At 42.5% G+C, this 13,674-nt stretch overlaps 1 protein-coding gene across 5 annotated transcripts in view; it reads right to left on the minus strand.

The window, feature by feature from the left end:
- The window catches only part of LOC112217832 (zinc finger protein 410), a 19,580-nt gene extending 6,116 nt beyond the window's left edge, over window positions 1–13,464 (minus strand). Inside the window, exons 1-10 of one of the 5 annotated variants that reach the window (XM_042300906.1) lie at window positions 13,223–13,464; window positions 10,385–10,436; window positions 10,105–10,237; window positions 9,732–9,917; window positions 7,273–7,518; window positions 6,533–6,695; window positions 6,252–6,433; window positions 5,868–5,957; window positions 5,190–5,309; window positions 4,833–4,952 (exon numbers count right to left, since the gene is read on the minus strand). In XM_042300906.1, coding sequence (XP_042156840.1) covers window positions 4,833–4,952; window positions 5,190–5,309; window positions 5,868–5,957; window positions 6,252–6,433; window positions 6,533–6,695; window positions 7,273–7,518; window positions 9,732–9,917; window positions 10,105–10,237; window positions 10,385–10,417 — 1,273 coding nt within the window. In that variant the 5' untranslated portion in view covers window positions 10,418–10,436; window positions 13,223–13,464. Of the gene's footprint in view, window positions 1–4,832; window positions 4,953–5,189; window positions 5,310–5,867; window positions 5,958–6,251; window positions 6,434–6,532; window positions 6,696–7,272; window positions 7,519–9,731; window positions 9,918–10,104; window positions 10,238–10,384; window positions 10,496–12,793; window positions 12,950–13,222 lie in introns of those variants that run through there. The other 4 variants (XM_024378414.2, XM_024378410.2, XM_024378413.2 and 1 more) reach the window with 4 other exon arrangements.
- Window positions 13,465–13,674: the final 210 nt, after the last annotated feature.

Raw genomic sequence — 13,674 nt, forward strand, 5'->3', positions numbered from 1 at the left:
AAGCTTTTTAATTGCCTTGTCAACATACTCATAGTGAGTATGTCACGACTTAAGCAGCAGTTCCTCAATTTGATGACAAGGTATTGAATTCAGCTTGTAAAGAGAGTCAATCCCTGTACATATTTGTGGATGGTGAGGTAGCATAAGTACTGAAACTGTAAAATACAAGTTGTCAGTTCAGAGGGTCTCTTTTTCCTAAAACAAATTCTAAACTAGTGTATGATTTTACTTGACCACAAATGTAGGCCTTAAAAGTCTCCCACAGAACAGATGCTGAAATGTCGGGGTGTTGTCATTAGCTATAAAAACATCACATCTGAGCAGTCAGGAAGTTAACAAAAAACTTTCAGACAGCAAGCGCGTATTAAAACTCAGTCCCACCACCAAGTGGCTCAGTCCCACCACCAACTGATAGCTCTAAAGTCAGAGGGGCGTGATCAGATATGACAATGGAATTGTATGAGCAGAGGAAAGAAGTCTGTTGTCCAAGAAGTACTCAATGCGGGTATAAGTGTGATGGACATGCCCTACTTGTTGGATTGACAGCAGCTGTCATACGGCAAACTCTTCAAGAAAAGTTTGGATCACCTTAGCAGACTTAGGTGTGCTAATTTTGTTGGAGGAACGATCCAAAGTAGGATTAAGCCAGCAATTAAAATGGCCTCCCAAGATTAAAAAGTGTGAGGGAAGACAGAAAGGCCAGAAAAAAAATGTGGCATCCCAATTTGGCACATAAACATTGGCAAGGATCAATGGAGTATTATAGATTTTGCCAGGGACAACAATATATCTGACATTGGAATCTGAAATAACATTGGAAGAAACAAAGGGCACCAATTTGTGTATCAGAATTGCAGCTCCCCTCAATTTATTTTGAAAAGTGGGAGTGATACAATTGGCCTACCCAGCCTTTTCGCAATCTAAAGTGATCTGAAACTCTCAGATGGGTCTCTTGTAAAAAAAAGAAGCAATTTGTGTTCCCAGATGTTTAAGATGAAGTACTCTACTACATTTGACTGGCTGGTTCGAAACTTCACAGTTCCAACTAGAAAATGTAAGAATACTCCAAGTGAACTGTCCTATTAAATTAGGTTGTTGAGTCATCCTTTAGAAAAATAGGAAATGAGTGGAAGACTGAACCTGACATACGAGGAAAAAAAACTGGAAAAAAAACTGCTGAACTTCCTCCCACTCGCTGAAGTGTCTTCCCGAACAAGACGCGCGCATCCCCCCTAGTACAGACGCTCCAAAATACTCTCTGGGAAACGGTGTTTCCAGCAGCTAGACTAAACTCTTACCAAAATATTTTTTTAAATATACAGTACCAGTCAAAAGTGTGGACACACCTAATCATTCAAGGTTTTTTAATTATTAAAAAAAACTTTTCTACAATGTAGAATAAAAGAAGACTTCACAACTATGAAATAACACATATGGGGCCTCCCGGGTGGCGCAGTGGTTAAGGGCGCTGTACTGCAGCGCCAGTTGTGCCACCAGAGACTCTGGGTTCGCGCCCAAGCTTTGTCGTAACTGGCCGCGACCGGGAGGTCCGTGGGGCGATGCACAATTGGCCTAGCGTCGTCCGGGTTAGGGAGGGTTTGGCCGGTAGGGATATCCTTGTCTCATCGCGCACCAGCGACTCCTTTGGCGGGCCGGGCGCAGTGCTCTATAGTTTTGGCAAGTCGGTTAGGACATCTACTTTGTGCATGACACAGGTAATTTTCCCAACAATTGTTTACAGACAGATTATTTAACTTATCATTCATTGTATCACAATTCCAGTTGGTCAGAAGTTTACATGCACTAAGTTGACTGTGCCTTTAAACAGCTTGGAAAATTCCAGAAAATTATGTCATGGCTTTAGAAGATTCTGATAGGCTAATTGACATCATTTGAGTCAATTGGAGTGCCTGTGGATGTATTTCAAGGCCTACCTTCAAACTCAGTGTCTCATTGCTTGACATCGTGGGAAAAATCTAAAGAAATTAGCCAAGACCTCACAATTCTTTTTTTGAAGGTACCACGTTCATCTGTACAAACAATAGTACGCAAGTATAAACACCATGGGACCACGCAGCCATCATACCGCTCAGGAAGGAGATGCGTTCTGTCTCCTAGAGATGAACGTACTTTGGTGCGATAAGTGCAAATCAATCCCAAAACAACAGCAAAGGACCTTGTGAAGATGCTGGAGGAAACGGGTACAAAAGTATCTATATCCACAGAAAAATTAGTCCTATTTTGACATAACCTGAAAGGCCGCTCAGCAAGGAAGAAGCCAGTGCTCCAAAACCGCCATTAAAAAAGCCAGACTACAGTTTGCAACGGCACATGGGGACAAAGATTGTATCTTTTTGGAGAAATGTCCTCTGGTCTGATGAAACAAAAATAGAACTGTTTGGCAATAATGAAGATCATTATGTTTAGAGAAAAAAGGGGGAGGCTTGCAAGCCAAAGAACACCATCCCAACCGTGAAGCACAGGGGTGGCAGCATCATGTTGTGGGGGTGCTTTGCTGCAGGAGGGACTGGTGCACTTCACAAAAGATGGCATCATGAGGGTGGAAAATGATGTGGAAATATTGAAGCAACAGCTCAAGTCATCAGTCAGGAAGTTAAAGCTTGGTCGCAAATGGGTCTTCCAAATGGATAATTACCCCAAGCATACTTCCAAAGCTGTGGGACAACAAAGTCAAGGTATTGGAGTGGCCATCACAAAGCCCTGACATCAATCCTATAGAAAATGTGTGGGCAGAACTGAAAAGGCGTGTGTGAGCAAGGAGGCCTACAAACCTGACTCAGTTACACCAGCTCTGTCAGGAGGAATGGGCCAAAATTCACCCAACTTGTTGTGGGAAGCTTGTGGAAGGCTACCCGAAACATTTGACCCAAGTTATACCATGTACAGGCAAAGCTACCAAATACTAATTGAGTGTATGTACACTTCTGACCCACTGGGAATGTGATGAAAGAAATAAAAGCTGAAATAAATCATTCTCTATACTATTATTCTGACATTTCACATTCTTAAAATAAAGTGGTGATCCTAACTGAACTAAGACAGACTTCTTACTAGGATTAAATGTCAGGAATTGTGAAAAACTGAGTTTACATGTATTTGGCTAAGGTGTATGTAAACTTCCGACTTCAACTGTATATGTCTCTTTTGAGCCCAATCAAAGCTCCTGTGAACTAAGGGCAGCGTCCTGGCCATCGCTCGCTGTTCTCCTCCCACCCTGGCGAGCCTCTTGGCGTGGTTGCTCGCCCAGGCAAGCCTGGGGATTCCTTAACTTCTCTGGGATTTGTGGGACGGTATCGTCCCACCTCACCAACAGCCAGTGAAATTGCAGGGCGCCAAATTCAAAACAGAAATTCCATAATTAAATTTCCTCAAACATACAAGTATTTTACACCATTTTAAAGATGAACTTGTTGTAAATCCAGCCACAGTGTCCGGTTTCAAAAAGGCTTTAAGACGAAAGCACACCAAACGTTTAGGTCAGCACCTAGTCAAAGAAAAAAAAAAACAGCCATTTTTCCAGCCAAAGAGAGGAGTCACAAAAAGCAGAAATAGAGATAAAATGAATCACTAACCTTTGATGATCTTCAGATGACACTCATAGGACTTCATGTTACACAATACATGTATGTTTTGTTCGATAAAGTTCATATTTATATCCAAAAATCACAGTTTACATTGGCACGTTATGTTCAGTAGTTCCAAAACATCCAGTGATTTTGCAGAGAGCCACATCAATTTACTGAAATACTCATAATAAACATTGCTAAAAGATACAAGTTATGCATGGAATTTTAGATCCACTTCTCCTTAATGCAACCGCTGTGTCAGAATTCAATTTTTTTTAACGGAAAAAGCACACCATGCAATAATCTGAGTACGGCGCTCAGACACAAAAACAAGCCTTGCAGATACCCGCCATGTTGTGGAGTCAACAGAAGTCAGAAATAGCATTATAAATATTCACTTACCTTTGATGATCTTCAGAATGCACTCCCAGGAATCCCAGTTCCACAACAAATGTTTGTTTTGTTCGATAAAGTCCATCATTTATGTCCAAATACCTCGTTTTTGTTTGCACGTTTAGCCCAGTAATCCAGTGTCTCTTATCTGCCTAATTCTGGGATTTGTGGAACAGTGAAGAGTCAGATTATATTGTTTCGGAAATTAAACTAGGCAATAGAAGTAAAGTTGTAGACTAGACTGAGGTTTTAAATAGCAGAAATATGACCGTTTACTCAATTAGCGGCTGTACTAGCTTACTGATGAAAGTTTGGTAACTGAATGCAGGCTTCTTATGTCAAGTCGCATTTACATCGACTATATCCTTTTTTACTGTTACGGAGAGAGATGAAAAACCTTGCTTCGGATATTCTGCCGACCAAGGCAACCGAAACTGTCAGGAGCAGACAAATATGCCCGCCACTCCAATTGGAAATCTTTCAGGAAAATCCAAGGCTTTTCTGCAGCCTACTTTAACAATCCTCCATTCAGCAATTCACTGCCATTATTACAGTTCGGAAGAGCAACGAGATATGAAACTATGTCAACAATACTTAGTAAGGCGAAATTAAACAATTAATTAAACTGTGCTCTAAATTAAATAAAGGTTGTTGCAGGAGCATCGGGAAATGTGTGGTACGTCATTCGTGTCCCCAGAAATCCCCACACTGTCCCTTTAAGAGTATTGGGATTGGACTGTGTTAAGCATTCAACGGTAAAGTCTACACCAGTTGATTAGGCGCATTTGACAAATAAATGTGATTTATTGGGGTTTTGAATTTGTGAAATGTTTTGTATGACTGTGTGTCTACCTTGCTCTCGCAGCATGGTGTGGTGTAGGTTCATGGGCTCCACCCCCGTAGTCATGGTGACCATAGTGTCGTCAGGTGACCCGTCAGCCTCCAGCAAACTGCTGTGTGTCAGAGCCTCGCCTGTCAATCACACAGAGGTGCCATACTGTTCATTACAGAGGTGTGTGTGTGTTTGTTATATCGAACATTCCAAATGGAAGACAAAGAGCCGGTTACACATAGACACACACAGGTAAACTCCAAGGCTACGGCTGAATTATATGTAGTGTGTTGGGTTGGAATTGGAAGAAAAGCCTGCACACCCTGTAATGCTTGTAACCAGGGTTGGTGACCATTGGCGTAATTTGTGTGCGTCACCTGTTTCTCTGCCCTCGTTCCCCAGCACCTCCTCTCCGTGTCTCTTCCTCATGTGGACGTTCCTGCTGCCGCTCTGAGAGAACGTCTTTCCACAGACACCACACTGGTGGGGTTTCTCTCCTAGAACACATTCATACACAGGGACACTTACCACTGTCTCCAATGGCACCATATTCCCTATAAAGTGCACTACTTTTGAGCACAAGGCCATTGGGCTCTGATAAAAATAAAAATAAAAGAGTACACTATATAGGGAATAGGGTACCATTTGAGACGCAGGCAGTGACACAGACTGAAGCTAAAGTTATCTAACTGACTGTTACCACAATGACATTTTTGAACTGTGCTCGTGGACGGTAGGAACTCGACTTCCACATATTCAGTTGTTGTTATACCGGTAGTTAACAAAGCAACCTAGCTGTTGTCATTTCACTACGTATAGAATGAAAAGCTGAAACTGTGTTTAAATGCTAGTACAGGGGTGGGCAACCCTTTTCCTGGAGTGCCACAGGCAACACACCTGACCAACTGAGCCTAAATTCAACACACCTGGTCTTCCAGGTCTGTTAAATGAAAAACATGATGTGCCTGCGGCCCTCCAGGACCAAGGTCGCCTACCCCCGTCCTAGTAGGTCAATTCAGATTTTATGAACCTATCTGTGGGTGTGGTGTTCTCACCTGAGTGTACGAGCATGTGTTTGCGTAGACTGGAGTACTCTGCAAAGGAACGACCACAGCCACCTGCTTCACACAAAAAAGGCTTCTCACCTATAGACAACACACACACCAATTAAAGATCACATGCTAGAAGGTACATAATAAGGCTTCTCAAATGTAGACAACACACATTAATCATAACTCTTTCTCACAGAGCAAGTATTATACCACTCTCCTACACTAAGCACATATCTTTCCACAGCACTGAAAACAGCTGAAACATATGAAAGACATTCACTTTACTTCTATGCTGTACTACAGGATACAGAGCAGACTAAAACAGATGTCGCTCCGGTTTATGTGCTCTACTGCTGTGTATCTCTAAGTGTGTGTCACTGTCCCCACCTGTGTGTGTGCGTTTGTGGTTCTTGAGGTTTCCTGCAGTGGTGAACTTCTTGCCACAGTTCTTCTCCTTGCAGAAAAAAGGCTTGTCTCCGTTGTGAGTTCTCATGTGGACCTGAAGACGCTGCAGTACGTAGAAACTTTTCCCACAGCCCTCCGCCCCACACCGGAACATACGGTCGTTCCTGACACACACACACACACATTAACATTTGAGGTGATATTTGAGTGTGTGTGTGTGTGTGTGTGTGTGTGTGTGTGTGTGTACCTGTGTGTGTGTGTACCTGTGTGTTTTGAGGTGGTATTTGAGGTGAGCAGGCCAAGTGAAGGTTCTATAGCAGCCCTCAAAGGAGCAGCGGAGGTTCTGTTTAGAAGAAAGCGTACGATTGGTCCTCGTCGGCTGCTCTCTCTTCACACCCTCCAACGGGAAGCTGGGCAGGTGGTCACCTAGGCAACAGAAACAGAGAGGGGATGTGATATCATAAACAGAAGTCTTCCTGTTATATAGTCAGTATCAGCTAAATGTCACACCTGCTCTTCAGTCAGTGATCCGTTGGTGGCAATGCCCTACCATTAGAGTCAATTTACCCACCCCCATTAAAGTCAATTTACCCACCCCCATTAAAGTCAATTTACCCACCCCCATTAAAGTCAATTTACCCACCCCCATTAAAAAGTCAATTTACACACCCCCATTAAAAAGTCAATTTACCCACCACCATTAAAAAGTCAATTTACCCACCCCCATTAAAGTCAATTTACCCACCCCCATTAAAGTCAATTTACCCACCACCATTAAAAAGTCAATTTACCCACCACCATTAAAAAGTCAATTTACACACCCCCATTAAAAAGTCAATTTACCCACCACCATTAAAAAGTCAATTTACACACCCCCATTAAAAAGTCAATTTACCCACCACCATTAAAAAGTCAATTTACCCACCACCATTAAAAAGTCAATTTACCCACCACCATTAAAAAGTCAATTTACCCACCACCATTAAAAAGTCAATTTACCCACCACCATTAAAGTCAGTGACATTACTGTTGCTGCCATTCCCAGCCCTGGCGTCCTGGCTAGCCTTGGCATCTTTAGCCAGCTGTGCACGCGTTGCTGCGATGAGGCTGTCGTGTGCCAACTCCTGTACCCGCAGGTACCAGGGGGCAGTGCCATCCACACAACAGTCCCCGGACAAGATCACCTCCTCTTCCTCCTCCTCTGTCCCATCTGCTGAAAAGATTAGTGGCTCAGAGGAGGCTGCTAGGCCTGGAGAGAGAGGGAGAAAGGGAGGAGAGGGATGGAGAGGATGAGGGGAGAGACAGAAAATGAGAGGTGAAGGGAGAGGGAGACAAGGAGGGAGAGAGTTTGTCAGGGCATGATGAGGTGTCCTTGGCACATGTTATCTCAGCCCTAAAATGTAAAGAAAACAAGGTCATAAGACAATGGGATAATTTGCCCGGCAGAGACAGAGTGTGCAGAGGAGATGATAACCCTTGTCGTGTATTTGCAAAGCTGCTTTGTCACACCACAGTACAGATAACGGTTAAGTAAAGAATTCATTTCAATACATATATTCACATTACAGCACAATAATCAGGCATGCCCTGAAGGAAGGGGGGCTGTCTGTGTAGAAATATAATTGATAGAACTGTTAAGTGTTACATAACAGTGCCTTCAGAAAGTATTCACACTCCTTGACATTTTCTACATTTTTTTGTATTACAGGCTGAATTTAAAATGAATGAAATTTAGATTTTTGGTCACTGGCCTACAAACAATACCCCATAATGTCAAAGTGAAATTATTTTTTACAAATTAATTGAGAAAAAAGAAACCTGCACACTGCTCTTGCTAGCATCACTGCTCTTTATTAAGCTGTATGTATCGGCCTCATGGCCTTCACCAGAGCTTTAAAAAAATAAAGGCCTTGAGGCCGACATAAAGCTTATTAAAGAGCAGTGATACTAGCAAGTGCAGTGTGCAGGTTTCTTTTTCTCTCTCATGTTATTACACTGTTACCATGCACGTGCATCTAAGACACCTCAGATGTGCAAGTGCCTTTTGAATTTGTCTACTTAATTAAAAATGAAAAGCTGAAATGTCTTGAGTCAATAAGTATTCAATCCCTTATGGCAAGCCTCAATAAGTTAAGGAGTAAAAATGTACTTAACAAGTCACATAATAAGTTGCATGGACTCACTCTGTGTGCATTAATAGTGTTTAACATGATTTTTAATGACTACCTCCTGTTCGTACCCCACACAGTCAAGCAGTAAATTTATAACACAGATTCAACCAAAGACCAGGGAGGTTTTCCAGTGCCTCGCAAAGGCTACCTATTGGTAGATGGATAAAAATGTAAATAAAGTAGACACTGAATATACCTTTGAGCATGGTGAAGTTATTAATTACACTTTGGATGCTGTATCAATACACCCAGTCACTACAAAGATACAGGCGTCCTTCTCAACTCAGTTGTCGAAGAGGAAGGAAACCACTCAGGGACTTCACCATGAGGCCAATCCTGACTTTATAACAGTTACAGAGTTTAATTGCTGTGATAGGAGAAAACTGTGGATGGATCAACAACAACATTGTAGTTACTCCACAATACTAACCTAATTGACAGAGTGAAAAGAAGGAAGCCTGTACAGAATATAAACATGCATCCTGTTTGCAACAAGGCACTAAAGTAATACTGTAAAAAATGTGGCAAAGTAATTCACTTTTTATCTTGAATACAAAGTGTTATGTTTGGGGAAAATCCAATACAACACATTACTCAGTACCACTCTCCACATTTTCAAACAGTGGTGGCTGCATCATGTTATGGGTATGCTTGTAATCATTAAGGACTGGGGAGCTAAATGGAGCTGAATGGAGCTAAGCACAGGCAAAATCCTAGAGGAAAAGCTGGTTCAGTCTGCTTTCCACCAGACACTGGGAGATTAATTCACCTTTCAGCAGAACAGTAACCTAAAACACAAAACCAAATCTACACGAGTTTCAAACCAAGAAGACAGTGAATGTTCCTGAGGGTCCGAGTTAGACTTTTGACTTAAATCTGCTTAAAAATGTGGCAAGATCTGAAAATGGTTGTCACGCAATAGTCAACAACCAATTTGACAGAGCTTGAATATTTTTTTAAATAATATTGGGCAAATATTGCAAAATCCAGGTGTGTAAAGCTCTTAAGAGACTTAGCCAGAAAGACAGCTGTAATCACTGCCAAAGTATTGAGGGGTGTGAATAGTTATGTAAATGAGATAGACTGACCAGGTGAATCCAGGTGAAAGCTATGATCCCCTATTGATGTCACTTGTTAAATCCACTTCAATCAGTGTACTTTTTAACTGTGCATTGTTGGGAATGGGCTCGTAAGTAAGCAATTCACTGTTAAGTCTACACCTTTTGTATTCGGCGCATGGGACCAATAAAATTGTATTTAATATGGTTGCTTGGGCCCTGCGTCTCCGTACCTTTGGCGAGGTTGAGGAGGACGTAGGAGCTGCTCTCTGACCGCTGCAGGTCATGGAGGACAGGAGATGGGCTGGGGGGTGTGTGAGGGCTGCGGAGATGGGGGTGCACCTCCATGGGGCTCTGCTCTGCTCCCCCAAACTCTGACAGGGACAGAGACCTCGCTGACACATGGCTGAGACCACCCTCTGGGGAACCAATCACAGATTACATTAGTGGAGTAATTAGTTGGCTAGAGAACCAATGAGAGAGTAGGTTCTAAGAGAGATTTAGTCCAAGTAGCAATATATAATCTGAAAAACACAAGGTTATTGTATGGCAGATTGTCTATGATGATTGCCAGTCATTGTCTGTGATGATTGCTGGCTGTCTGACCTGTCAGGGCCAGCTGTGCGCACAGGGAGCTATCTGCAGGGGCCAGCAGGGGAAGGCAGGTGTGTTTGGGATCAGAGTCCTCCAGACTCTGCCCCAGAGGGATGGAAGCGTTCTGGACAAACTGAACCAGCAGCTGCAGAAGCAGAGGAGAGGGAGAGGAAGCAAGATAATTCATCAAACAGTTCTGTAGCTAAGGGTGGATCTGTATGTGCAAATGGAAGACCACAAATACATACTACTATGTATTAGTGTCGGCAGGTGAACAATGTGGAGCGCTTACCTCGGGTTTGGAGTCAAGCTCATCTGAAAGCATGGATTACGCCTTGAGAGATCTGTAGGGATGAATCCCACTTTCCATTACTGAGCAAAATTAGCTGTTAACTGAGATATCCTATTAGAGTGGGGGTGAGAATAATCATCAGCATCCAGTGCTTCCCATTCATTAAGTCATAGTCAACCTAAATGGACTAGCTAACTGTATATTCTTGGACCGACTCTCTTCGCTGTATACATCAATGAGGTCGCTCTTGCTGCTGGTGAGTCTCTGATCCACCTCTACGCAGACGACACCATTCTGTATACTTCCGGCCCTTCTTTGGACACTGTGTTAACAACCCTCCAGGCAAGCTTCAATGCCATACAACTCTCCTTCCGTGGCCTCCAATTGCTCTTAAATACAAGTAAAACTAAATGCATGCTCTTCAACCGATCGCTACCTGCACCTACCCGCCTGTCCAACATCACTACTCTGGACGGCTCTGACTTAGAATACGTGGACAACTACAAATACTTAGGTGTCTGGTTAGACTGTAAACTCTCCTTCCAGACCCATATCAAACATCTCCAATCCAAAGTTAAATCTAGAATTGGCTTCCTATTTCGCAACAAAGCATCCTTCACTCATGCTGCCAAACATACCCTTGTAAAACTGACCATCCTACCAATCCTCGACTTTGGCGATGTCATTTACAAAATAGCCTCCAATACCCTACTCAACAAATTGGATGCAGTCTATCACAGTGCAATCCGTTTTGTCACCAAAGCCCCATATACTACCCACCATTGCGACCTGTACGCTCTCGTTGGCTGGCCCTCGCTTCATACTCGTCGCCAAACCCACTGGCTCCATGTCATCTACAAGACCCTGCTAGGTAAAGTCCCCCTTATCTCAGCTCGCTGGTCACCATAGCATCTCCCACCTGTAGCACACGCTCCAGCAGGTATATCTCTCTAGTCACCCCCAAAACCAATTATTTATTTGGCCGCCTCTCCTTCCAGTTCTCTGCTGCCAATGACTGGAACGAACTACAAAAATCTCTGAAACTGGAAATACTTATCTCCCTCACTAGCTTTAAGCACCAACTGTCAGAGCAGCTCACAGATTACTGCACCTGTACATAGCCCACCTATAATTTAGCCCCAACAACTACCTCTTTCCCAACTGTATTTAATTTTTATTTATTTATTTATTTTGCTCCTTTTGCACCCCATTATTTTTATTTCTACTTTGCACATTCTTCCATTGCAAAACTACCATTCCAGTGTTTTACTTGCTATATTGTATTTACTTTGCCACCATGGCCTTTTTTGCCTTTACCTCCCTTCTCACCTCATTTGCTCACATTGTATATAGACTTGTTTCTACTGTATTATTGACTGTATGTTTGTTTTACTCCATGTGTAACTCTGTGTCGTTGTATCTGTCGAACTGCTTTGCTTTATCTTGGCCAGGTCGCAATTGTAAATGAGAACTTGTTCTCAACTTGCCTACCTGGTTAAATAAAGGTAAATAAATAAATAACTTGTTGAAACTAGCAACCAACATTTCAACAAAACAATAAGTGCATGCTAGATACGAAGTTTATTAATTAACAACTGAGCTGTTAGCCCGTTAGCTCAGTGTTAATCACGCAACAAGCTTTGCATAGTTGCAGGTATCTCTCTAAATTACCGAGTTAGCTGGCTAACTTGTACAGCCTCTAGCTATGTTTAAATGTTTAACTAATGCAGCATCAATAAAGACGGCCGCCTAGCTAGCAAGACAACACCACTGTTCTGTCCAAAAAGGGTATGGTTTCATGGTATGATGTGTTACGTTCCAACAGGAATCTGTTACAAAACGTAAATAAAAAGGTTGCCAACAAACAACGCATACACAGTTGTATAGCGGCATAATAAGATACCAGGTAACCGTAGGGAGTGGGCTATTTAATTACGTTTTTCACTAAACACGTTTATTCCGAAGAATGTCTGTCCTCACTCTGGTAGCCTATGGATAAACATTAAGAATAAGCTGCGTGGTGAGTTGATGCCTGTTCGGCAGCTAGTTAGCTAGGTGAATTGATCATTCTACTTTGTATGCGTTGTTTGTTGGCTACCTTGTACTTTACAAAGTTTTGGGAACAGATTCCTGTTGGAACGTTCCACAAATTATACCCCTACAAAAATGAACAAACGTCACCAGCTACAACAGAGTACCTTGTTACTGGCCAACATTCATTCCCATCTCAGCTAAAAAGGTCGATTGAAAACTGTGGCTAGTTTAGATAGCCGGCGAGTTTGTTGTTAGCGTTTGATTTGTTGCCGTTAAAATAGCATGTTAGCTTCTTATGCCAAAACAAAGCTTCTCAACAGTCAGTATATGTCACACATATACACTTTAATCAAACTACTAAGATAAATTACTTACGAAATATTAATTTATACGCTTTACCTTGTTTTCTTATTTGTACATAGAAATGTGGTAGACCCCAGTTCTACGGGAAGACTTGAGGGACAAAACGAGTACTTCCGGGTTTCGTTGCTAAAATATAAACGCAAAAGCTTTTGATTACTGACATCTGCTGGTTCTTGTGTGGTAACATCAGCTGTTATAAATACTGTAGCTACTATACTCTCCCTTCGTCAGTAGGGGTCGGTATAATTATCAATTTCCAGAGAAAAGTACGTGCTAAATGTGTTCGTCTGCTTTCTATTTTACTCTTTGTAATGCTCGAGTTTTTGCATCGTAGTAGTATCCACAAAGAAATACATTATTTCTAACAAAATACAACTAAATCAATAAAAAAAAGATTAGGTTTCGATGTCTTGCTACGGCTGCACTGCAGCGGCTACTCACAGGCGCTATCCCACTACTGGATGGCACGGGGGCTTTGACCTGCTTCGTTTCCGATCTGGGCCGGTGCACCCCTCCTTAAGCGACCTGGTGGCCCCGGGCTCCCCCAGGAGCACCATATCGATACCGAACTTAGTGTGGACACCCGCTCAACATAGCACACTACAGCCCAGAGCTCCTCAGCTCACTCGATCCACCAACCTCAGCCTCCCAGTGACTTGGATTACAGGCACGCGCCAACGTGCCCGGCGAATAATTCAGCTGCAGGAACAGATTATAAAGGGCATGTGGCCTCATTTCGAATGAAGTTTAGGCTACAGTCCTTTTATTTGCAATGTCAATGGGAAGAACTAAACAGAGATGCTGACTAGCTAGTAAGAAATTAAATAAATAGTGGAAGTGGAGCCTACAGGGAAAAACACACTTGTAACTGACAATGAGTTTGAAATATAATT

This window comes from Oncorhynchus tshawytscha, linkage group LG18 (genome assembly GCF_018296145.1).
Source record: "Oncorhynchus tshawytscha isolate Ot180627B linkage group LG18, Otsh_v2.0, whole genome shotgun sequence".
NCBI classification, from domain to species: Eukaryota; Metazoa; Chordata; class Actinopteri; order Salmoniformes; family Salmonidae; genus Oncorhynchus; species Oncorhynchus tshawytscha.